Source organism: Antechinus flavipes, chromosome 3, assembly GCF_016432865.1.
Source record: "Antechinus flavipes isolate AdamAnt ecotype Samford, QLD, Australia chromosome 3, AdamAnt_v2, whole genome shotgun sequence".
NCBI classification, from domain to species: Eukaryota; Metazoa; Chordata; class Mammalia; order Dasyuromorphia; family Dasyuridae; genus Antechinus; species Antechinus flavipes.
In genome coordinates, this window is record NC_067400.1 from 459,282,524 (window position 1) to 459,309,944 (window position 27,421).

At 35.9% G+C, this 27,421-nt stretch overlaps 1 protein-coding gene across 3 annotated transcripts in view; it reads left to right on the top strand.

The window, feature by feature from the left end:
- Positions 1–27,421, top strand: part of ATP8A2 (ATPase phospholipid transporting 8A2) — a 769,397-nt gene that overhangs the window by 58,256 nt on the left and 683,720 nt on the right. The window contains exon 1 of one of the 3 annotated variants that reach the window (XM_051986558.1): positions 11,964–12,199. The exons of the other annotated variants lie outside the window; for them this stretch is intronic. Coding sequence (XP_051842518.1) covers positions 12,184–12,199 — 16 coding nt within the window. The 5' untranslated portion in view covers positions 11,964–12,183. Of the gene's footprint in view, positions 1–11,963; positions 12,200–27,421 lie in introns of those variants that run through there. 3 annotated transcript variants of the gene reach the window in all.

A 27,421-nucleotide genomic window follows, 5' to 3' on the forward strand; every position in this document is an offset into this window, starting at 1 on the left:
CTGGAATTTCCTTTTCTAATTTCAGAAGTTCTTTTTTGTATTATATCTTGCACTATATTGTTAAGGTTTTTTGTCCTGTTGTATTCTTCTGGGATATCTTTGATCACAGTGTCTTTGAGATCAGTATATTTTACTTGCACAGTGGAGATATTTTCTTTTCTTTTTTTTTTTTTTTTGTTTGTTTTCCTTTTTTTAGACTGTTCTTCACTTTAGTGCATTTGCATTCCCAATCTATTGCTGTTTTTTTTTTGTTTTTTTTGTTTTGTTTTGTTTGTTTTATTGGTAATGATTGCCATTGCAGATGCCAGTTTTTCTGCTCTGTCCATTATTTTTTCCTGTGCAGGCAATTTTATTTTCATAATTCTAAATTCTCTTTTGTACCACCCAGGATTGATACAATTACATGTTCTCCTTGTATTCTACAGGGTCCTCTGTCTTATCAAATGTAGGATCATTTTCTTTTGTTTAACAATTTCACTTGACAGATAGCTGATCTCCTTTACTATATCTAGAAGCCACATTTCCTACTGTTGTTAATGTTTTCCTTGTTGATTTATTTGCTTATGTTCAAATTCTTTAAGTTTTCTTCTTCTTGACATTTTTGGTCTCTTATTCAGTGACTTTTGGATAGTTAGAACTGACCCCACCTGGATGATAATGTATTGTTTCCCTCAGCTTAAGAGAGTGTCTTTTCCCCTCCCAAACACACATACACACAGTGTCTTATATTGGTATTCTGGTTCTCTGGGAAGGTCAGAGAGCTGTTGCACTGGTACCATGAAGTTATCTATTCTGATAGAATTGCAGCACTGATGCTACGAAGTTGTGCACACCCTGGCACTGGCAATTTAGAGCTTTGCAGAGTTGGTACTACAGGGCTATGGTGTCCAGCAGAATTTTGCTCCTAAAAGGTGCTACCTGCTATGATGATGTCAGTCTGTTGCTGCCCAAGCAAACTTATGCAGCCTGGAGTTAGGGGCTCCACTGTACTTCAAAGAGAAAGGGGGTCCCGGGTATGGAGTTGGGTTTTATTGTAATCTCTGATCCATCTGTCTAGTTCTTAGGTCTGCTAGCATGGTCTTGCTGCTGGTAATGGAGGAGGTGGGGGAGGAGAACTAACTGAATGAACTCAGAATCACTGAATCTCACTCCATGATTTTTTGTTTTTTGTTTAACTTTCTTTTGGATTCTGAGTATTCTAGATCATGGGGAAAGTTGAAGTTGCTTTATCTTTGGCGCGTAATTTCTGTTTTGAAAAGATTTGGGAGTTGAAGGGATCAGAGAAAATGTCTAGTCCTCTGTCTTGTTGTTCATGTGACCATAAATATTTACATTTAAATTAATTTCAGTGAGTAGAGTATTGTTACAATTTTTTAGTCAGTCCTTTCAAGTCCCCATCAATATTCCTTGTCTATGCATTGCTGCTCAGTTTTTCTGTTATGTAATCATAATTCAGTATGTAATTCAGTATTCTGTTTTTTCTATTATTTCATAAAGATCTTTCCAGATTTGTTTCCCTCATACTGTCGATCTTAATGGCATTCCATTCCATTACTGTACTACAATTTATTTAAATATTTCTCACTTGTGGGACATTGAGGTTGTTTCCAGCTTTCTGTAATTATGCAGAATGCTATTTTGAAGATCTTTGAACATATAAAACCTTATTACTTTTTACTTTGTGAGGATAAACAAAGTAAAAGAATTACTCTCTGGGTCACTTTCTTTACTTTCTCCAAACCACATCATGATCCAAAGCTTTTTCCTATCAATACCCTTTGTCAACAAATACATAATACTAGTTCACATTTATAAAGAGCTTTGCAGTTTACAAAGTGTTTGACTCAAAAATGCTTTTAGGTAGAGAATGGAAATGGCTTTATTTCCATTTTATAGATAAGGAAACATTCAGAGAACTTAAGCGGTTTGGTCCTAGGTCTCAGAGCTGATAAAACTGTTCAATTCCATTCAAGATGACATTCAATAAGGTGTTAATGATATCAATTCAAAAAGGAAGCAGCAGTCCCTGCCCTCAAAAGTTTTAGGGATCCTAACTTCTAGGCTAGGCCTCTTTCTGCTCTCTCACAATATTAATAAACATTTTGGAAAGCCTATTATGTACAAAGTACATTGTATTTGATCTCGCATTTTTTTGTCTGGATTCCAGGTATAGAAGAATATACTCCTCAACTCCAAAAAACTGCTTTCCAGGAAGCTAATAATAATAGCTAGCATTGAAGGTTTGCCAAGCACTTTATAAATATTGTCTCATTTTATCATCACAAAAACCCTGGCAGAAAGATACTATCATGATGTTCCTTTTAAAGATGAGGAAACTGAAGCACAAGCAAAATGACTTATGACTCACAGGATAAGTTTTTGAGGCAGGATCTGAACTCAGCTCTTCTTGACTCCTGGTCTAGAACTCTATCCATAGTAGCTTAATAACCCTAGCAGCCATGCAAGATATTATACATTGGGGTCCCCCTTTAGAAATTTCCTGAAGCAATTTTTCTTCTTGAGTAACATAACCAGATCGTTCATGTAATCGCCTCTCATCCTGGCGTATGGGGTGGGGGTGTCTCTACCCTCAGGTCCTCCTTCTGGCCTGGAATCCAAAGCCAAGAACTGCACCCTTCTGTAAGGATGGTTCTTCAAGAGATCTTGTGCACGGTAACAGCAAGACATTCGATGATCAGTTTTGACAAAGTGGCTACACCTGGTGTTCCTTACCAGCCGAAGGCCCCCCAAACTTTCCAGATTCAGACACCAGGCTTCCTACACTGCCTTGGAGGTAAAAATTCTTGGTTGGGACTGAGGCTACCTCCAACGCAGTTAGCCCCAGGGCCTGCTACTTGCTGTTTCAGTGTAACTAGCCAAGGTATTTCCAATTCCCAGGGGCCAAACCTCTGTCCTGGTTTCTTTTTTCAGCTCTCTGGTTGTCCCAGGAGGACCACTGTTCTGCCCCAACTCTGGGTTTCTTTGATTATTCTACATTTACCCTGAGGTGTTATTCTGTCTTGTTTGTGGGAGAAATTGGGAGAGCCTGGAGTTTTCTGACCTACCCCTTCATCTTCCCAGAATCCTCTCAACTTCATTTTTTTAAAAGAAAGATGCATTTGTTTGATAGATTGTATAGAGACTAATTGTATAACAAGGTTCTGGGCTTATAAGATATGATTTAATCCTTAGAAGGTCGCCTTAGTAACCATCTAGCCCAACATGCCACATTTTACAAATGTAGAAATTAAGGTCCAGATAAGTGTATTTCCCTAAGGTCACTCAACTACTTACTGGTAGATCAAGAGTCTGGAATCCAAGTCTCCTGACTTTCCAGCCAACCAATGTTTTTTCCATCTATTTAAGAAAGGTTAACTGCATTGCCAGGAAATAAGAACCTCAGCAGCCCCTGTAGTATTTGTGGGACAGTAAAAGAAGGATCTTCTAAATTTGTAAGATTAATGAACTAGAGAAGATTCCTCCCCCTTTAAAAATTTTTGCATGGAGAGTTGTAATTAAATATATTTCATTGATGGTACTTTTATAGGCAATAGAGCCTTCCACTAAGAAGTATGACCCCTGAGACTTGTAAATTTAAGTTCAGCACTGGAATCCAGTAATCTATGCACCCTTCAGAAAGGGAAAAAAGGAGGGGATGAATAAAGGGTTTGGAAAGCAAGAGGACAGGCCATTCTGTATTTCATTTCAGAGGTCCTTAAGGTAAGGACAAAATCATTTTTCCATAGAAATCCGCAAAGTGGTAAACATGATGCTCAGTAAAATGGGGTCTGCACATAGGTTGTTGCTGAAGATGGCAATCCAGCCAGGAGAAGTCACATGGCCCAGAGCTTGGCTGTCCCATGGCTGGACCTGCAGCCTCCTGCTGCTATGACTAACCACACCCTGCCACTCTCCTTTTGAGAGATGGGGTCTCTCCACTCTTGCAGCTGCCTTAGAATCAATGTATTCCTCACCCTAATTTCCCAACTCAGTTTTGAAAAATTGCTGATCTCTGATGTAGAACTTTTCCTTCCTTTGAGAAGGGAAAATTTTATATTTCCTATATAATAGGAAAGTTTTTATTATGTTACATAAATTATAGATGTGAAAATGGAAACATTAGGAGATTAAACAACATAACCTGAGGTCATGTAGCTAGTCTGAGAGAAAAGATAAATTTAGCATTTACATCATCTGTTATCCAGATTGGAAAGGCTACCCAACATAATAAGTAGAAGGTTGAACTTGGAGTTAAGACCCAAGGAATCCTGACCAAGTAACTTAAACTTGTTATTACTTCTTTTTATCTGACTCCTCATGACCCCGTTTGGAGTTTTCTTGACAAAAAATACTAGAGCTATTTTTTCTTCAGCTCATTTAACAAATGAGGAAACAAACAAACAGGGTTAAGAAACTTGCTGAGAGTCATATATCTAATAAGAGTCTGAGGCTGGATTTGAACTTATGAAGATCAAGCTTCCTGATTCCAAGCCCAGGCTCTATCTACTATGCCACCTAGTTATCCTTAAACAGTCCTTAAATCTCTTGGGGAAAAAATTGATTAAAATTGAAAAGATCATAATGCAGATTCTCCTGAAAAGTAACCCTGAACTGAGACTTTTGTGACACTATATAATTGTACAGGAAACCAAATAATTTTTTGTTTGAATCTAAAATATATTTCTCAATTTCTAGCTCTTCAGTTAATTCCTTTGTATCCTTTTCCCACTTTATTTGTGGGAGATACAAAAACACAGTACTCTAGGGAAAAGATGTACAGTGGCTAGATGAGCTATAAGGCCTACCTGGAAAGTATTAAAAGCAATTTAATACTTTTAGTCTCTTATGAAAGTGACAAAGGCCAGTGTAGCTACAAAAACATTTGAAAAATTTTTTTAAAAAGTGAATACTGAACAGAGAATTTGTCAGTGAAAGAGAGCGATTGGACCACTATTTTCACATTTGCATAATGACAGGGTTGGACTGGGTGGGTAATTTCCAAAGTCCCCATCCAACTCTTATGATCTGATAGTTCTAGTTGTCTTATGTCTGTCCAGCATTCCAAACCATTTAAATCTGATCTAGCAAGAATTTCTTCTTTTTTTTTTTTTAGCTTTTTATTTTCACAGTGTTCTATATTCGCCCCTACAAAATTCTGTGTTCCAAATCTTTTCTCCCTCCTTTACCCCCTCTCCTTCTCTTAGACAGCTAATAATCTATGTTAAACACAGGCAATTTTTCTATATATATTTCCATAATTATCATGCTGTACAAGAAAAAATCAGATCAAAAAAGGAAAAGAAAGAGAAAGAAAACAAAAAGCAAACAAACAACAACAAAAAGTTGAAAATACTATATTGTGGTTCACACTCAGTTCCATAGTCCTCTCTCTTGATGCAGGTGGCCCTCTCCATCACAAGCCTATTGGAATTGGCCTAGCAAACATTTCTTAAGATCATATTATATATATGTAAGATATTTCTTTAGTCTCTGATGATACATAGACAACATAACCTGTATCCCAAAACCAAATCAAAAAGGCTCAAATAAATTAGGACACAGGTTATGGTGGGAATTTCATATCAAATGAAAACAACAACAACAAAAAAACCCATCAGGCATATACTGTGGACATAACATTATAAAATTTTAGATTTGTGCAAGCTAGAACAGGAGTTAATGAATTTAAAAATAATATTTTTTCCAATATTGACCCTAACAGGATGCATTAGGTATCAGGAGAGATGTTGATGTCAAGAAGTAATTTCAGTAATCAATATTTCTTTAAAAAGATAAGGTCCTTAACATGCTGACTTATCAAGTTGGCTTGACAGGCTAGAGGTACTAAGTAGAATAAACAAATAATCAAATTCTGACATGATATAAAGAAAAATTCTGTAATATTTACAGGTGCTCTATCATAAGAGGCAGAATCATAGATCTTGGAGTTACAAGCATCCTCAAAAAATCACCTGGTTAATCTTCTTACCTGTTGCTTTACTAAGCAATACTTTTTTTTCCCACTTTACAGCAAAAGCTACTAAATTTTGGAGATATTAAATGATTTATCCAATCTCTTTCTCTCCACCCCTATCATATGACTTCTAAAATTATATGATTCAGTGACTTCAAATACTTTTAAGTCTGTTACATTATCTATGAGGGACCTGAAATACATTTTTAGGTTGTGATTGTGGCATATTTACTATAATACCTTTAGCTACTCATGGTCTTATGAACAGCTCAAGGGTTATTCTTTTAAAAATGTTTGAAAGTCACAGAATGGAAGTCGTTTCGGTATCTTTTTAAAGTTCCTTTCATTATAGAACATACATACACTACTTTTTGCCCTCCTATACAATACCAAAGGGAAAAAAATTCAAGCAGTTATCTGAAAGATTTAGGTCCTAACCTCTCTTTTAGTTGAAATCTCTGAAAAAAGTTTTGGTTAAAGGAAAAAAAAAACCACAACACCTTTTCTAGATCAACTTCATTATATTGTCAGGATTTTTCTGGCTTTTTGCTTAGTGATTCTTTGGTGCATGGAATTCCTACTACTTGATAAGAAATAAAAATTATAGTAAAGCCTTAATTATTCACCATTCTTAAGGAATCTAGTGTAAGTTTTTTAAAAACTATTTTATTTACAGATCAGGTAAAAAATTCTTTAGTTTCAGATCTTTTTGAAGTTTTAAATTTTTGTTAAAAAGGAGCATCAGTGCTAAGCAAGAACATTATCAGTGACCAAATGGCACCCTCCCAGTCTTTCTTCATATTTTTAGCACATCTATACTAGCATATACTTTCCATATATTTGTTAATATGACTTTCTAGTCATATTAAAAGTTCAGTCATTTTTTTCTTCATCCTCCAGCAATGTAGCTTGCAATATAATTTGTGACATCATAATCCATACAAGTCTTGTCATGTCTTTCTATAAATCCTCCAGACAGCATTAATCAATATGCCAGAAGCCTTCCCTCTGGATCTTTTATTATTTCATGGATGCCAAGGCAATACTTGGACTTGTCTAAAGTCATATAATTAATCAGTATAGACACAGGATTTGACCTCGGATCATCTAATGATAGATTAAGAGTTGAATGGGATCTCAAAAACTATTTAATCCAATCCTTTAATTTTGCAGATGAGGAAATTAAGAACAGAGACGTCACAACTGATCTGAGGTCATATAGCTAGGAAGAAGCAGAGGAGGGCCTCTGACTCCCCAAACAGAGTTCTTTCCATTATACTTTCCACTATATTATGGTTTTTTGAGTAAATTCTTAAAATTAGAATCAGAGAATATAAGAACCTGCCATCTAGGTGACCCCCCTCATTTTTCAGATGAGGAAACTGAGACTCTATAATGGGGGAAGTGACTTGCCCAGTATCACACAGTGAATCGTATAGTCCTGATCCTCATCCCATTCTACTTTCTATTAACCTAGACAGCCTCTAATTTACTTACTTGTCTTTTGCTACTGTCTCAAAAAAGTCGAATGCCCTCCAGGTTATTTTGACTATCTGAGTTAGAGTTAGTGGAGGTTTTACTATAATTGTTACTGAATACTTGCAAAGCCATCAGCCTCCATGATATTCTGGATTTTACCACCTTATTCAGTTTCCAATCTAACAAGTACATTGTAGCCTGATTCCCTTTACAGCATTAGTTTGGAATTGCTCTCTTAAAGTCACTAAGGAAGTAGTACCATGGCCCAATGGTTAGTGTTTATGCATTATTACTTCCTTCTTCCTTCTACTTCACACAAATCACTTTGTCTGTTCCTCAGTTTTTGTACCAGCTCCCAAAGGAGGAGGGTCATAGGAAACAGATGTTGTGTAAATAATTTATTTACCAATGGGCCTCCCTTACTTATTGTATATTCACAGCATAATAAAGAAAAACAACTTTTGAAGGCTTTTAGGACTCTGACTAATGCAACAATATACTATAAGTCCAGTGGACTGAAGGTAAGACACACTATTATCTTTTGCTAAAGAAGTGATGAACTGAAAATGAAAAGGCATACAGTTGGGGGAATGGTCAATATAAGATTTTTTTTTTGTTGTTGGACTATGCATGTTTATGTGTTTTATTTTTGTTATTTTGTTATTGTTTTAATGGAGAGGGTAGTGGGAAAAACAGATTACAAATTCATCTACAAGCAAAAAAAAATTTAGAGAAATAAAAGGCAAAACAGATCCCTCTGCAGAATAGTCACACCTGATCTCTGAGAAAGCTCAGAATGTACTAATGACTACACAAAACCATGGCAACTGTGGCTTTTTTTCCCCCACCTAATCTTGATCCTTCCTTAAGAGAACAGTGTGATCGTTTTTTAATTTATTTGTCTGTGTATGTGTTAGACTTGATTGGTATTTTCTGAAACCCATGCTATAGTCAGTAGGAATTTCAGTGAAACACCAAATATCCATTATTGCGGCAACAGTGCCAAGCAAGAATATTGGCAATGCCCAAATGGCACCCTCCCAGTCCTTTGAGTCTGTTTTGCTTTTCAATTTCACCCATCTCATCTGTACTAGCATTTATTTTCCATTTATTTGATAAAAAATTCTGATCACAGAGAGAGAAAGACTTTTTTTGTGCAAGCCTCTTGGGAGACTCTAGTTTCAGTCTTGGCGCCAGGGTCAGGAGGTGGGTCCTTGCTTTTCTGTAGGATGCATCCATCAGACAGTAAGCATAGATAGGCCATTATTGATTCTGGATGGTCTTTGTTGTCTTAAGTGTTTATATTCTTTACAGAAATTTTAGAATTTACACCAAAAAAAAAATCCCCAAACAAACCCAAGTTCTAAGTCAATGGAAACATTAGCTTTGTACTATTTTTGTATTATTTGGCTAAGATGATACATCAGGAGAAGCATAAAAAGCTCTGATGGCTACAGATCTCTTGAAGTAATCCAGCTAGAATGACATTACTGTTATTAATATTTATGACTGTTGCTCAAATGGTTCCTTTTATCATTTTCCCCCTCCCTTTTATCCCCTCAGAAAATGGAGGAAGTACCTTTGCTATTAGTGATTTTGTGTTTTTGTGGATATTTTGCTTTTCTTTTAGGTTGCCATTATTATTGTCAGCATAAATTGAGCAACATAGTAAACTACAAAAGAAAGAAAAGCATTTGTAATTATACACTGTGCTCTACAGGCGTGATGGGGGAATCATAAGACGGGTAACTGTTCGGGTTAAAAACTGGACTCCATGGTAACCCAAAGACTTGAATTTTGAAGTAAAAATTTAAGGTTAGGTTAGAGGAACTCTGTGAAGGGGTAGATAACCAGTGTGTCTCATTCTTATCTTCATGAGAGTTCAGACTCACAAGTTATTATCTCATCTTACCACTCTGTGACTGAATAGCAAGACTTGAGAGTTCTTTCTTGGAGCTTCAATTCTAGGAACTCATTTCTCAGTATTATCATGATCATTAGTCTTTAATTCAACAGAAATGTTTTTACTATCTGAATGAAGATTTACTTATTTTTATAGTATTTTATTTTTTCCAAATACACAGAAAGACAGTTCTCAACATTTACCTTTGTAAAACTATGTTCCAAATTTTTCTCCCTCTCTCCCTGTCCTCCTTCCTAAGATAGCAAGCAGTCCAATGTATGTTAAACATGTGCAGTTCCTCTAAACATATTTTCATATTTATGAAAGAAAAATCAGATCAAAAGGGGGAAAAAAACACGAGAAAGCAAACAACAACCACACAAAAGGTAAAAATAGTATGCTTGGATCTGCATTCAATCTCTGTAGTTCTCTTTGGATATGAATGGCACTTTCCATCTCAAGACTATAGGAATTGCCTTGTCTTTCTTGTGAAAAGAGCTAATCTATCACAGTGGTTCATCACATAATCTTGTTGCTGTGTACAATGTTCTCTTGGTTTTGCTCCTGAGTGAAGATTTATAAAGATATTAATCATATATAGGTATACTTTTTTTTTTTAGCTCGGTCCAAAAATCATACAGAGAGATGCAATGGGGTGTGTTAAGAGCTCCATGCTTGCCTTCTGAATATCTGAATTTGAGTCCCAGCTTAGACATTTCCAGTCTGTGTGATTTTGAACAATTACTTGAGATCTCTGAGCATTGGTATTCTTATCTGTAAATTGAGAATAATAACATAAATACTATTTGTTTCTTAGGCTTCTTGTGTTACATAAAGCATGCAGAAGGGAAGGTATGGGACATGACTGTGAACAAATTATATCTTCTTCAAGGGTATTGGTTTCCTCGTTTCTAAAATAATGTTAAGCTAAGTTCATTGGTTCTCAAAGGATAGTCTGGGAACCCTAGAGGATTCCCCTAGACCTTTTTAGGAGTTATATGAAATAAAAACAATTTTTATAATATTATTAAGATATTTTAATTTCTGATATTTAATTTCAAAATACCAATAAATATACTCATGATAAAAACACTGGAGGGGGAATGAATTTATGGTAATGAATGGTAGAGGGGAGGGGAGAGACAGTGAGGTTCTCAATTATTTTTTTAAGTGTTGCAGGTTCTTGAGTCCAAAAATGTTTGAGAACCATTGGGTTAGGTGATCTAAGATGTATTCAAGGACAAAGTTTCTGTAATGCTCTAATAATAGTGAAGAGCCATAGTGATTCTGTGGCTCCTCTTTTTTGGGTTTTGATAGAAAATTGGACTAGAATTCTCATGGCAAAATAGTAAATTCCAAAACTGAGGACCTATACATGGGATAATTAAAGCAAAGCAAATTTGAGATGCCATAAAAGTGTGTGGAAGGGAGAAAATGTCTGAGTTATCTAGAGAATTGCTGCAATTCTTTTTTATGTTGTATAGAAAAACAAAAGAATATGTATATATAGTCTTAATATTCAAAAGTATCTTTGTAGGCATCCATGTGGTAGAAAAAAATATTTGCCACTTGCTCATAATGTAACATAACAAAATAATGTTTATGGCTTTTGGGGTTTTTTGCATCAAAAATAATTTTTTTTTTAGTTAACTACACTTTTCTATTATAATTTTCTTCCATTAAATTGATATAAAGTTTTGCTTCTATCTCCTAGTGAAATGATGGGCTTGTTTTTCTTTACTATTTTCTAGGAAATGACAAATATTTAGGTGCCTATAAAATTAATTTTTTTTTTAGTATAGCCTTCATTCAATGCCTTCTTTTGCTACTGAAGGTTACTTAGCAATAAAAAAATTCGTATTTTCCTCTTTTAAGTTATGGTGGTAATATTTTTAAGGTTTTATTATTTTTCAGCTTTTTTTGAAGCAAATATTGGATTACTGTGACATTTTCACTTTAGGATTACATCTAAACTTCTATTTCAACACCCATATAATTTTTGGAAAAATTATTCTCTTAAACCTTTAAATTCCAAACAAGAAGGGGGATTTGGGTTTGGTTATTGAGCTTTTATACAAGACTGAATAAAATAAAACAAAATGAAGAAAATAACAATGAAACCTAACCTCAAATAGTATCTATTATGATGCATTAAAATGAGATATTGAAAAGTCTACACTTCCCATTGAGAGGAGATCCCTTTGCCAGTTTTGAAAATAAAAAAGATTTTAAGTAATTGAATTTTTAATTGAAATTTTAAGTAAGTAAAGTAAGAAATTGAAAACTGGGTCTGCATATAGTCATGTGTATTCATGACTAGTTTATCCCAAAGATCCATTGAATTAGGCTAAAATTTTTATTAATGACTACTAGTACTCCCATTAGTTACCAGTTGCTAGTATAATTAGAAGGTAGATGTGAAAGTAGCTATTATGCTTCCTTGGAGATGGGAGTGAATTCATAGCATGGGTTTAAACTTATTTTGTGCTTTTAAAAAAAATTCTTCTAGTCTCAAAATGAATATGCTCTCCTGTAACTATTTATGTAATAAAATGAAAATATAAAATCCAGCCATTTAATCACTGTTTTTCAGTCACTTAGCATTTTAAATTCAAAAGGGGAGGGTCCAGGTGGATTACTATATTTTTTACCTTATAGGCATACCCAATTACAGAATTCATTTTCTGTTGGGAGGGGATATTAGTAGGAAAAAAATGAAAGGAGATAGAGAAAACAGTGCAGCTGAGACCAAATGACAATCAAGTTGCCAAGATAAAGAGGAAAAGCTGCAGTACAAGAAATTGGGGGTAGAAAAGAGTTGGTGATAATGACTAGAGAAAAAGGTGAGCTTTTTGAAGAATTGTATTCTTATGCAATTTCTTAATGGGACAGGTAAGTGAATGTTTTCCATAATATTGCAACTCTATAAGATAGAAATCTGTCTACAGATATATCCACATCCTTTCTCTCCCTTTTTGTCCTTGTTAATACTAAATCAGCCTTACACACTAAATGGGAAGGTGCCAGTATAACCTAGATAATGCTAGTATGAAATAGGACTTGCAAGCAATTAAAAGAACCCTTGAATATTTGACTTAGGAAATTTAAACAGCCAAGTTTTCAATTTCTAAATCTTTTGAATCTTTGGAAAAGATGGGTCTTTGCAAAACTCTAAAAAAAGGACAAACATTAAACATCTTTCTACTTTAAAAAACTACATATTTACCTCTATATAATCATTTTTCTACTTAAAACTATATATTTACTTATATACACATATAAATATATATTACATATATTTTACATACAAATATATGTGTGTGTGTGTGTGTGTATACACATACAAATACTTAGTATTTGTTGTGGTTTCTAATTTTTATTAAAATATGCCATGATTTTAGGATTGTTATTCAAATGTATTTTCTTTATATAAAATTGATCTATGCATAGCAAATAAAAATAATCAAGCAAAGGAGGGATGGCTTTTAAAAAAGGTTTTATTTCTATTTGGCCTCTGTTGTATATTTAAAGAGACTCAAATTACAGAAACATTTTCACAATGTTTTATGAACACAGATATTAGAAAGTTATCATATCCCTGTACAGAGATGGCTGTAGTAATAGCCTTTATAAAGTGATTTAACATATGTTACTTATATCCAATAGAATGTAAGCTCTTCAAGGACAGGGACTATAATTTGTCTTTGCATTTTCCTCATGTCTTGTGTGCCTTGGGCATAGAAGGCACTTACCAAGTGTGTGTTCATATAACAAGGGTATAAAAAGTATTTTCCTGCTGTTCAGTTTTGTCTGATTCTTTGTGACCCCTTGGGGGGTTTTCCATTTTCTTCTCCATCTTGTTTTATAGATGAGAGAACTCAGGTAAATAGAGATAAGTGATTATACAGGGTCACACAACTAGTAAGCATCTGAGGTTAGATTTGAATTCAGGTTTTCCTGACTGCAGGCCTAATACTCTAGCCATTATATTACTTAGCTGCCTTATAAAAAAGCATAGCTTCAGCTATATGTTCAATTTATTTTTTATTAATACATCTTGTTTTGACATCAGTTACTTCGAAATGCACAATCTTTTGTATACTGCTTTTGCATGAAAAAAAGTTAAAAACTAGTTAATAGACAATAAACCAAATTTAATGTTACTTTGCTAAATCTGATATTCTAACAAATTATTTTTTGATTTGGAGTTGTTTTTTATTTTTATCTAGAGCATTAGCTAAATGTTAAGTATGAATGATAGTTGAACTGTTTTCTGCTTGTATTTCCTTTTGATATTTGTATTAGAATCTTAAAATAACATTTAAAATCTGATATTTAGTTTTTAATAGTAAATGTTCAGTTCAAAAGCCAGTTTCCTTTCCACAAAATGCCAAGAAGCAGTACCTTGCAGTAAACAAACCTTTTCTTAATGTATCTGTGCCTCAAAATGTTGAGAGAAAACGAATGACTGAATGAAGTCCATGGAATTGGAAGGCAAAGCTTCTTTTCTTTCAGTGCTTTAAGCTGTTATACCAAATGTAAAAATAACCAAGTTTGCACTATTTTTGTGGTTGTTCTTGGGTATTATTTTACTTGAAATTTATCTATTATTTTGAGCTTTTCCATCATATTTTCCCACCCCTTCTCCCTAGATGCTCATATCTTCTGTTTATATCAGTGGAAAAAGTGCTTTCTAGAGTCTGTGTTTTCAGCTATCAAGTGGATTGGTGATACTTGAGTCCAAAGAAATTTGTCTTATAATTTTCCTGTATTCCACTGGTATAATGTTTCAATATTGATTGATATTTTGGATTTTTAGTCTTAATCTAGCTGGTAATAATAAGACTGGATAAAAAACACAAAGGAGAGGAGACAAAAGATTACAGGATTTTGTCATAGGAAAGAGCCATTTAATTTAACTGTATTTGAAGAGGAGTTCTTTCCATAGCATTTTGGGTAAATGAACATCCAGTCCCTATCAGATCTCCCATGAATTGAACTTTTGGTTATCTCTAATTGTTAGGCACCCTTTCCACTAAACCAAATGTTAATCAGCCTCACTGCAAATTTCTCCAGTTATTTCTTGATTTTTTTTTTCTTCTCTTTGGGGTTAAATACTTCTTATATTCCTGTTGAAATATTTGAAAATATAGTTATTATATTCCATGTCTTTCCCTACTCCTTAATGTGATCTGACCAGTATAGAGTCCAGAGTAGATAGGCACTTTCTCATTCTGGACACTGCGATTCTCTTAAATTTAAGCTCAAATTAGATTTTTTTTGTTTTGTTTTTATTTTTTGTTCATCAAATCACATTGACATGGCTAACAAAGGATGATAAAAGATGAAGGGAAAGAGAAAGGAACTCCCTTTGTAAAAGAGCTAATAAATCCCATTATATATTTTTGAAGTGGTTTATATTATATTAATATTTAATTATTAATATTTGATTAAATTAATTAATTAAAATTTAATATTTATTAAGTGGTTTATTTATTGCTTGACTTTTGTACTTCTCACACTTTGTTCTTGATTCTAACGCAAGTAAACAGAAATAAAAATGTCTAACAGTTTTATTTCATCTACTAAATGATAAACTTCATGATGACAAACTGACTTATTGACTTATTATGCGTTCTACATAGTGTTTTGTATGTAATAACTGTTTAATACATAGCTGTTGAATGAAAAATGAGAATATATAATGATTGTAATAGATCTGATTTTATTTGTGAAGGTAGGGTAACTTTGGTACACAGTAGGGAGGCCCAGAATTTGTTAATTAGGTATGTTTTTCATGAACAGAATGCTTGTTTATTAATTATTTCTGAGTGAACTTTATCAAAGCTCTAATTTCAATAAAAAATTTTATTTCTACTAGGAATAATGTAAGTAAGCACTTTAAAAACCATTCCAACCCAATTAATTTATTCTTTGAAATGCAAATAGAAGCATGGATTTATTTTTAAATGTAAATTATTCCTTGGTAGAATATGAACTGATTTTTTTTTTTGTCTTCATTTCAGAATTTTAAGCTAATTTAGTTTTTGTGCAAGTAGAACTTTAATAGAAACCATAAGATCATATGGTTATTGTTAATTTGATTATTAATATGGCCAATTATACTGATAGTTTTCCTAATATTGAACCACCCCTGCATTCCTGGTATAAATCCTACTTGATCCTGGTGTATTATCCTGGGGATGATTTTCTGTAGCCTTTTTGCTAATATCTTATTTAAGATTTTAGCATCAATATTCATTAGGGAGACTGGTCTATAATTTTCTTTCTCTGGAAATCATAAGATCAGCCCTGAAGTCAGGATGATCCAAATTCAAATCTGGCCTCAGATCTTAACACAGCCTAGCTGTGTGGCCCTGGGCAAGTCACTTAACCCCAATTGCCTCAGGGGAAAAAAACGAAAGAAAGAAAGGAAGGAAGGAAGGAAAGAAGGACTGAAGAAAGGAAGGAAAGAAGAAAAGAAAAGGAATCATAAGGAACCTGGTCTGCATTAGGACTTGGAAATCAGGAAGTAGTAGTAATGATGGATATATGACCATGACCATGCTGTCACTGCAAGGAAGTAGCCGGTGTAAAAAAAAAAAAAAAAAAAAAAAGCAAAATACAAGCCATGGATTCAGAAAATAAATGTAAAATGTGGAGTTGGGAAGAATATTATTGGATATCTAATACAACATTCATTTAACAGATTGGAAAAGAAACTGGGACTAAAAGTGGGTAAATGGCATGCCTGGGATCACATAGATATTGGTATAATAAAGTGTAAGAGGCAGATTTTGATTCTCTGACTGAATAATTTACCCTCTCTACTATACCATCCTGCCCTTAAAGGATTATTCATTCAGAACCTGAGTTCTGAGGCCTTTCTGCTTTTGGACCCCTGTTAATACTTGGGTTAGCCGTCTCTCCCCACAATAGTCTAAGAAAGTCTTTTCTGACTTTTAGACTAGACTTTTTAGACTTTTAGACTTCTCCATAGAGAAGAGGCTATTTTCTGCACCGTCTTAGCAGCTCAGAAATCTCGAGGAATCTGTCTCTTGATCCTGCCCAGAGGTGTAGACTTAAAAGGGAAATTGGGGGTCATTGATTGCGGCCTCCTAGGTTCACAGAGGAAATTTGCTCAAGGTCACAGAGCAAAGGGCAGAGCCAGGCCTCGAACTGATTCCGTGATCGGTCCTTCCTTCCCTGTGGCTTTAGACCCCATGGGGGGGGGGGGGTGCGGTGCTTACGGTGGTCTTGGCCCGCTGGCCAGGGCTGCCCTTAGGATCTGTGAGACCACTCCTGAATTCTCAGTGCTGCCTTGAGTCCTGAATGGAGCAGCCTGCTAACCCTCCGTTAACCTCTCTGAGGTCAGAACTGCCATAATGGCTTCTGGCCAGGGAGAGATGCTGCTTCAGAGTGTGCTTGCGCTGGCTCAATCCCGCGACATAATTCAGGCCGCTTTATTTTATGAAAGGAAAAAAAGTTACAAAGGGTAAGAAGAAATGGCTTTAGCACATGGGATCTATAGTCTCTCCAGGAAAACCCCTTTGAAAAGTGTCTTTGTGAAACCGTCACCTCGAGTGGAAGCTATGACCTTGTAGAAAAAAGGAAGCAGTGCTGGGGGTGTGGCCTCTTGCCCCTCTCCCCACGTGCGGGGCCTGCCATCTGAGAAGCCTCAGCTACCAGAGCCGGCACCAGGAAATGCCACATGCTCTACGAGCAGCTCTGGCGGAAGTGCGGAGGGATTGGCTCTCCGACCCCTGACCCCTGACCTCTGCCCTGAGAGCGTCTTGGATGGGGAGAAGCATATCCTAGGGTCAGGGCATGGAGGCAGAGAAGACAGAGAATTCAGAGCAGCCAAGGGGGTCCCAGGTGGGGCGCATATACTGCCTTTGCATGCGAAGGAGCCCGTTTTGGAAATGGAGCAAACGTAAAAGGTCCCAGAAGTACAAGTGCCGAAGCTCCCACCATTTCTTCTGCGTCGGTGAGTGTCCTTGGGAACTGCCCTGCAGTTGGGAGTACTCTCCCCTGCGCCTCACATTCATGCAGCTGCTCCCTTGTCCCTTCCTGGGACACCTTCCCCAACACCCCTGGCTCCTGTGCCCCTCTCCCCCAGCAAACACCCCCGGCTCACGTGCCCCTCTCCCCCAACAAACACCCCCGGCTCACGTGCCCCTCTCCCCCAACAAACACCCCCGTGCCCCTCCGCCCATGGCTGCTTCCCGGGGGGGTCTGGAAGCTGGCCCTGGGCCGAGGCCTCACCTGGTCCTGAGCTGCCAGAGGTGGCTGTCGCTATATGGACTAGAATGGAGTGCTCTGGTACCTCTTGGAATAGACTTAGGGAATATTAGTGTCAAAAAACTATTCTGAAGTGCAGAATCCTTCATCAGATACATTAAAATGTGAGATGGAACCTCCCTCTGAATAACAACCTAGGAAGGTATTTTCTATCATTATCCTGTTTTAATAGCTAACAGATAACATTTCTATAGCAGTTTACTATGTGCTGGACACTGTGTAAAACCTTTTATAATTGTTATTTCATTTGATCCCCCAGTAACCCCAGGAGGTAACTATTATCATTCTCCATTTTACAGATAAGGAAACTGAGGCAAGCAGCGGTGATATAATTCCTCTGGGTGACACAACTAGTAAGTGTCTGAGGCCAGGTTTGAATTGGTCCTAGCTGTAGCTAGTAAGGATCTGAAGCCTGGCACATAATAGGAGCAATAATATAACAATGCTGTTGTTACTATAAGTTGAAATAATATTTGTAAAGTGCTTAGCACAATGCCTCCCATGGAATAGTCATTATATAAGTGCTGGTTATCATTGTATATTTAGAATATTTGTAAAATACTTAGCAAAGTACCTGGCACATAGGTGTAATGCAAATACAAATTGTTATTACAAACTAAGATAATAATTGTAAAGTGCATAGCACAGTATCTAGCACATAGGAGGCGCAATAGTCATTCCATTAATTTCAGCTAGCCCAAAGGGGAAGAACTAGGAGCAGGGGGTAGCAGTTGGGAAAAAGGAGATTTAGACTTGGTGTATAGAAATAATTTTTCTAACAATTCAGGCTTCCAATGATTATTAATGGCTTTACAAATATCTCAAATTATAATAATCAGAATTTATATAGTTACCACTATGTGCCAGGCACTGTGCTAAGCATTTTATAAATATCTCAATTTATAATAACAACTAGAATTTGTATAATTATTACTGTGTCAGACACTGTGCTTTAAATTATTATTATTATTATTATTTTAAATAACTTTTTATTGATAGAACCCATGCCAGGGTAATTTTTACAACATTATCCCTTGCATTCACTTCTGTTCCCATTTTTCCCCTCCCTCTCACCTCCTCCCCCAGATGGCAAGCAGTCCTATACATGTTAAATATGCCATAGTATATCCTAGATACAATATATGTGTGCAGAATCGAACAGTTCTCTTGTTGCACAGGGAGAATTGGATTCAGAAGGTAAAAATAACCTGGGAAGAAAAACAAATATGCAAATAGTTTACATTCATTTCCCAGTGTTCCTTCTTTGGATGTAGCTGCTTCTGTCCATATTTTATCAATTGAAACTGAGTTAGGTCTCTTTGTCAAAGAAATCCACTTACATCAGAATACATCCTCATACAGTATCATTGTTGAAGTATATAATGCTCTCCTGGTTCTACTCATTTCACTTAGCATCAGTTCATGTAAGTCTCTCCAAGACTCTCTGTATTCATTCTGCTGGTCATTTCTTACAGAACAATAATATTCCATAACATTCATATACCACAATTTACCCAGCCATTCTCCAATTGATGGGCATCCATTCAATTTCCAGCTTCTAGCCACTAGAAACAGGGCTGCCACAAACATTTTGTGTGCTTTAAATTATTATTTTGTTTGATCATCACACCAATCCTAAGATTATCCTTATTTTGAAGATGAGGACACTGAGGCAAACAGAAATTAATTGTTTTGCTCAGGATCACACAGGTACTAAGTATCTGAAACTCTTTTTGACTCCAGATCCAAGGCTCTATCTACTGTTCCAATTAATTGCCTCAAATGGAACAACTCTGAGCCCTCTTCCTCAAGATAGCCTGGCACATACTGGATGCTTAGTATTAAATGCTGATTATTAATTAATTTAATTGAAAAATAATGCTGATTAATCTCTAGGTCTTTCACTATCTTGTTTGCTATCAATTCATTCTTGCACCTTTCACCGAAATTTATTCCTTAATACTTAAGGTCTAAGTGCTTTTGTTCTTCTGTAATATATTAGTACCTCCTCCTTATGTGTCCTGTTGTGTGACCCTTGGTTGAAGGATCTGGAAATGGCTAACTCAGGAGAGAAGTCTTAGGGGAGGGGGAAAATGTCTGGAACATGAATATTTGAAGGACTGTTATGTGGAAGAAATATTTTATTTGTGCTATACTGATGCGGTTGGTGGCAGTGCAGAGAGTTGAGGTATGAGAATCCCCTTCTGGTCAGCAGCGCAAGTTTAATATGAAAGAATTCACGAACCCAAAAAAGTTTGAATGGAAAAAGAGAGTTTTATTGGCACTGCAGAAGCCAGCTTTCCTAGGGGACTGACTTCCTCAGTGGCAAGGTCCTGGCAGGGAAGTAAATAGAGGTGTTAACACTGAGAAGAGAATGTCTTCATAGCGGGCAGGGGTCCTGACAGGCAGCTGTGCTAAGGAGAGAGAGGTTCTTTGACAAGGTGTGGTCCTGCTTTGGGCCTCTTCAAAGAAATGAGTTTAAATTGCCCTTTAATAGGAAATTGGAGACTGAAGTTTCAATTGAATGAAATTCCTGCTCCCAGGCCTAGATTTCCACTAGAATGAGACCACTTAAATTCAAGCTAAGTAGGAGTGGTCCTGGACTAATTTTCAACTCAATAAAGGGTATAGCCAGTCCCACCAAGATAATAGAATGAAGCCACTTTATCTTGATTCCCTCAGGTGGGCCTCTCTCAGAGGGGAGTTTCTCAAGAGTTCACCCATGGCTTCTCCCCCAAAGCCAGAGGACAATTTCAGGGTTCCCCCCATCAGTACCTCTATAGAGAACAGAACTAGAATTAATAGGAAAAATGAAAGGAAACACATTTAATCTTAACAAAAGAGACAATTTCTGGACACTTAAAGCAGACTGAAAATAGTTTGAACTATAGTTTCTTGTCACTAGAGGTAAGCCAGACTTTATCAGGGATGGTGTGGAGAGAATTTGCCTTTAGGGCAGATAAGTTCAAATAGATAATTTTTTTTTAAATTATATTTTAAAAATATGAACTTAAACTTCAAAAAAAAAAATGTGCTCCAATATGTAACAGAACACAAGAGATGATTATACATGCAGTTGTGAATCTCCATTTCAACACAGTACTTTCAAAACTACTTGTCTCTGCTTCCTTTTAACATTTTCTCTATGAAAGCAACTTTACTGAAGAATGGCAGTTAGTTGCATAGGAATAATGTTATAAATGTTGGAAGGCTACTGATTAAAGAAATACATTTGGATAGGACTGGTGGTATTTTATGCAAAGGCTTTTTGATTAAAGATCTGTTAAATTTAAAGCATAAGGAACTCGGTAGTCTTAAACTTGGCTTATAAAAAAACATGCACTTTGATAACTTTCGTTGTGTGAGATTTTCATTGTGGGTTTTTTCTTTGCCAGTGTATACTGTAAACCCATCTTTTATTTTTTCATCTCATGTGATTCTTGACTAAGACTACTCATAAACCTCTCCAAGAGGATCTAACTACCATGTTAGAGACCTTCCTCTTAACATATAGGCACTTTTAACCTGGAGTATATTAATTTTTTCTTTCTTTTTTTAAAATAATCACTTTTTGTTTTCAAAATATATGAAAAGATAGTTTTCAGCGTTTACCCTTGCAAAACCTTGTGATCCTCCCCTAGACAGCAAGTAATCCAATATATGTTAAACATGTGCAATGTGTTAGTGTTCCAGTTTTCCCACATCCCCTCTAACATTTATCATTACCTTTTCCTGTCATTTGAGAGGATTGTAGCAGTATCTCAGAGTTGTCTTAATTTGCATTTTTTTGATGAATAGTGATTTAGAGCATTTTTTCATGTGACCAGAAATGGTTTTAATTTTATCTTAAAGTTGTCTGTTCATATCTTTTGACCATTTATCAATTGGAGAATGGCGTGTATTCTTATAAATTTTAGTCATTTCTCTATATATTTTAGAAATGAGAGCTTAATCAGAACCCTTGAATATAAAAATTCTTTCCCACTTTAACTGGCTTCCCTTTTGTCTGCATTGGTTTTGTTTGTACAAAAACTTTTTAACTTAATATAACCAAAATTATCCATTTTGCATTCCATACTGTATTTTAGTTCTTTGACCACAAATTCCTTTCTCCTCCACAGATCTGAGAAGTTGACTATCCTTTGTTCTTCTAATTTGTTTATTACTAAAAGCTTATTAAGCTATTACTTTTTATGTCTAAATTATGAATCCATTTTGACCTTATCTTGGTATAGGATGTTAAATGTTAGTCAATGCCTAGTTCCTGTCATATTATTTTTCAATTTTCTCAGCAATTTTTGTCAAATAGTAAGTCCTTATCCCAAAAGCTGGGGTCTTTGAGTTTAGTTATTGACTATTTTGTCCTGTGAACCTAACCTATTCCACTGATCGACTGTTCTGTTTCTTAGCCAGTACCAAATGGTTTTCATGACCACTGCTTTATAATATAATTTTAGGTCTGATACAGCTAGGCCATCTTCATTTGCATTTTTCCCGCTAATTCTCTTGAAATTCTTGACCTTTTGTTCTTCCAGTTGAACTTTGCATTTATTTTTTCTAGGTTTATGAAGTAATTCTTGGCAATTAGATTGGTTTGACACTTAATAAATAGATAAATTTAGGTAGAATTGTCATTTTTGTTATATTACCTTGATCTATCCATGAGCACTTGATATTCTTCCAATTGTTTATATTATAACATAATAAAATAAATATACATATTTATCAATACTATATTAATATTAATTAAATAATATTTTATTAATAATATATAATAAATAAATATATTTGTTTATTTGTCCATATAATATGTGGGTATTAATTTTTTTTTTAAAATTTGGATAACTGTACTTCGGTATAATTTTTTTCCCTTTTCATCCAATGTACTTCATTTTATATATTTAAAAAACATTCTTCTGAGAAGGAATCCATAAGTTTCATCAGACTGCCAGAGGAATTTATGATGCATGTAAAGTTAAGACTTATTACATTAATGATTTGATTTTGAAATATGTATCCTGTGCATTTATATGCTTAGAAAACTAATATTCAGCCATAGGGTATAGCCCTTGTATCACAAACATTTTCATGTGATCTAGAACCTGAAGGCTCTTGAGTAATTTATTCACATTCCTGACTTTTAGTTCTCACCCAAGAAATAAATATATGGTATAGCCTGACAGCAGCTCCCAAAGTGTTTATGATGGACCCCCACTTGTAAACATGATTATTACTGAAGAAAGAAGGAAGAGAAAACAAATTCTTGAATGAGCAGTCATCAGCCTCCCAAATTTGTCAAAACTTCTAGTTTTTGGACAGTTCGGCCAGTTCCGACACCTGTCTTGACTGACTTTTTGACAGAAGGTGTGCGTAGGTATGTTGGGCAGCTGGGTGATTCAGTGAACAGAGCACCAGGCTTGGAATCAGGAGACTTGCCTTTGTGACTTTAAATGTGACATCAGAGAGCTGTGTGACTCTCAGCAAGTCAGTTAACTCTTTTAGCCTCAGTTTCCTTATCATAAAATAAGCTGGAGAAGGAAACGGTAAACCACTCCAGCATCACTGCTAAGGAAAACCAAATGGGTCACAGGGCTTTAGATGTGGCTGAATGACAACATGTACTGGTATGGTGGGAAGACTTTTTTTTTTCCTAAAATTTTACCTCTCTAAATTTTACCTATTTTCTACCAATTTCTCAAATTGGGCGAGTTCCATCATTCTGCACCATTAGCACCCATGCAAGATGAATTTGACATTATTTGGAGTCCTCTTTTCCATGGCTCTCACTTTCTTTCTCTTGTTATAATAGTAAACTATTATTCAGTGGAGCTGCTTGGCTTTGTGCGTATTATGTGGAGAAGATGAGCAGAATTCCTCAGGAAGAGCCTTATCTGGTGCTTAGCTGATATTTGGGTGAATTAGGGAATAACAGGAAAAATGCTGAGCTGGGAGTCCTTGTGGAGTGTTTGGGACCCTTGTCAGGGAAGTGTTGAAGAAACCTCTGCCCTGGAACTGGGGGCCTTGGGTTCTGGGTGACCTTGGGCAGGGCTCTGATACCAGGGCCTCAGTTTTTTCATCCGTAAATTGAGGACCCTTCATTCTCTGGAGCTATGATTTTATGACTATAAGTTTTTTACTATCTACTTTGCAGGGCCATTGTGAGAATCAATGGGAGAATCCATGTTGAGTGCTTTGCAATCATAAAATGCTCCATAAATATAGGGTGCTATTATTTATTTTTAGCAGCAGCTGCTTTAAAACAAATGAGGCCTTTCTTGCACAATCAAATGTTGTATTTGACATTTTAGGAACATTCTTGAGTGTGGAACTTTATGTTATCAGATAGAATTTGATTATTAACTTTATCCCTTCTTAGATGCTGATCTCCAGATGGATTATAAATAAGCCATATTACATAGAAAATCATATTTAAGCCATGGTTATATTATAGGAAAACATTTGAATTCTAGATAGACAGTAAAACCCAGTGAATGACTTATTTCTTTCCACTTTGAGAAAGAGAGAAATGAAAAGTAAGTAAGTGATTAATTAGAAATTTTACTTTTAGATCAGAACTGTGATTGCATTGATTATCTTGGCAACTTATATCTTCAGAAAGTTTTCTAGGGCAGGGCTTCTTAAATTTTTTCCACTCGTGACTTCTATTTGCCAAGAAATTTTTACTGATTCAGCATATAGGTATATAAAACAAATACCTAGAAACCAAACATTTACTGATAATAGATCATAATTTCGCAAACCTTACATTCAGGTACATGACTCCATATGGGTTGAGGCCCACAGTTTAAGAAGCTTAGTTCTAGAGCAGTGATGTCAAATTCAAATAGAAAAGGAAGCCATTAAACTCTACATATGAATCCCTGCAGATACATATTGACTTTACTAACAGATGAACTTTAACTTTGATTGCATATTTTATTTTGTTTGTTGTTTCCCAACTACATTTTAATCTGGTTCAGGCTGCTTTCTAGCTCATAGGCTCATGTCTTGTCCATAGAATATTTAATGGTATTCTAACATCAATCCCAAAAGGTAGGTACTATTATTAATTAACTGGCATTAATATAGGACATTAAGGTTTGCAAAACACTTTACAAATATAAATTCATTTGATCCTCAAAAAAATACCTTGGGAATTGAGTGGTTTTAATTACTCCATTTTCCAGTTAACACATTCAGGCTAAGGGATCACTTAGTATGTGTAAGAGGTGGGCTATGGATCTGGGTGTTCGTGTTTTGAGGGTGCCTCTCTGTTCAGTTCTTTGTCAGTGATATGTTCTACAAAGGCGTTCAGCTGAGTCATTGGTAGCCTCTTTTTTGCTTCTGCAGCATGACACAGAAGCATATTTGGAATGTTGATATATGCTGGACACTAAGATCCTTAAGTGTTTTCTGTATCATCAGAGAAAGATAGGCCATCTCATGTAGATAGGGCTGGACCTGAAGCCTTACTCTAATGTCTTTTCATGGTGTGTGGAGGCGATTCTGGGCTCTGGGGGTATTACACTAGGAGTGTAATAAGTCCTTATAGGTTCTGCTTAGTTGGGATGGACTAGCTTTGGTTTGAAGTGAGCCTAAGCATGTTCAGAAGAAACTATTATAAGAATGTTTTCTACTGTGTTTCCTCGATAATAAGATACTGTCTTATTATTTTTTTGGACAGAAAAACACCAGAGGGCTTATTTTCAGGGGAGGGCTTATTTTAATGAACATTGACAGCAATTTTAATAAACAGGTAATTGTCAACAAAAAAAAGTACCTTTATTCAATAATGATCATGTCATCTTCTTCAACAACATCGTCATAAGTGTCCATACCCTGAATTCCATCCTGGATGTCTTGCGCCTCTATTTCCTTCAGAAGAAGTGGACCCAATCTGTCATGTCCAGCAACATAGCTCTCTTTAAATGAACATGTCTTGTCCAGGTAACCTATTCATAGTGCCTTGGCGACATAATTGTCAGTAATTTTATCCCATGACTTTTTCACCCAAGTCATGACTTCTTGCAGACAGGGCTTCACAAAGTTTCCACGCTGATTTCTTTCCATTCTATTTTCAGTGTAGTCATTGACTTCCATGCTCAAATGGTCCTTGAATGGCTTGTTTATTGCATTATCAAGGGTCTGGAGATAGGCAATCATTCCTGCAGGAATCATTACTTGATCTATTCTTCTCTCTGCAAAGAAGTTCTTCATTTCTTTAGCGTGGTGAGTGCTGGCTGAATCCCAGATTATCAGACCTCTTTGGTTACCTCGCATAACAAGTGGCAGCATTAAATCAACCCACTTTCTTATAGGCTTGTGTACCCCAGGCTTTTTCAGTTTCAAGAACGTAAATGTCTGATACACGTTCAATCTTATCTTTCTTGCCCTTACTGATGATTAGAGGTGTGGCTTTCTTTCCATCCAAACGAATTGCCAAAACACAGGTGACCCGTGCACTTTCATAGCCAGTGGTGGGAATGTAGATTGACGTTGTACCCCTGAATTGTTGTTTGAGATCCTTGTCCCACAAACACTGCAGTTTCATCCATAGCAATCATATTGCAGGTTTGGTACTTGGAAATGTCGATCCTATCAATAAAGGACTTGAATGCAAGTGCACGTTTAATAACTTCAGCATCTTCCAGCTTAAACAGTGTTGTTGATCTTCTTAGGGACAGTTCATACCGTTGAAGGAAACCGTCAAACCAGTGTTGTGATGCTTTGAATCCTTCTGAGACCATTTCAAACTCTGGTGCCATTGAAAGGGCAAATGCTTGAATATCAGCCCTGCGCACAACCAAGGCCTTTGCTCTCCTGTCAGCAATCCATTCACCAATGAGGATCTCCAAGTCAGGATATAAGGGTTGCCGACCTGATCCAGATCTGCGCTTTTCCCCTTTTCCCTCATCCACCTGTTGATTGAGGTTATTATAATCTGCTCTCCATTTTCTGACCATTCGAAGATTCAAAAGTTTTTCTTTACAGAAAACTGCAAGATTCTTGCCATGTGACTCTTCTACAATTGCTTTCTTGTACTCAACAGTATAGCTCTTCCTTTTTGTACTCATGTCTGGGGGTCAAAACAGACAGAATAATAAAATTATGACCATCAGTCCTTCTTTTCACTCCATCATGCCCCTCAATAATGTTTTAACCCCATCATGCTCCCTGAGTGCTCCTTCTATCCTCCATGATGCCCCCTGAGTCCTTCTTTTATCCTCCATCATGCCCCTTTTATCCTCCATCATGCCCCCTCACTCCCGCTTAGAGGGTACCGTAATGTAGCGTGTAGTGCAGGTGATCACCTTCACTACAGTAGCAATCTCAATAGGGCTTATTTTCGGGGGAGGGCTTATTTTAGAGGAATCTTACACAGTAAGGGGAGGGCTTATTTTCAGAATAGGTCTTATTATCAGGGAAACACGGTACCAAGTAATGTGTACTTTTTTTTTGTCTCCAGTCACTTATAAGTGCCGAGGTAGAAGAAATCATTGAAAATATTTGAATTTCTAGAGCTTCTAATTGAAGTAAATTGTGTGAATTGAAGTACTAAAAGAAGTGTAGTTCCAGTATTAAAAACAATTTATACTTAATCTTTGAAAACCATGGAGAGGCAGTGTAGTATAGTGACCAGAATGCTGGAATTAGAGTTAAAAGGTCTAGGTTCAAATCTCACCTGATTCCTACTGATTTTGTGACCCTGGGCAAGTCATCTGACTTCTTAGTGCTTAAAACCAGAGGGTCAACCTTGTGGGATA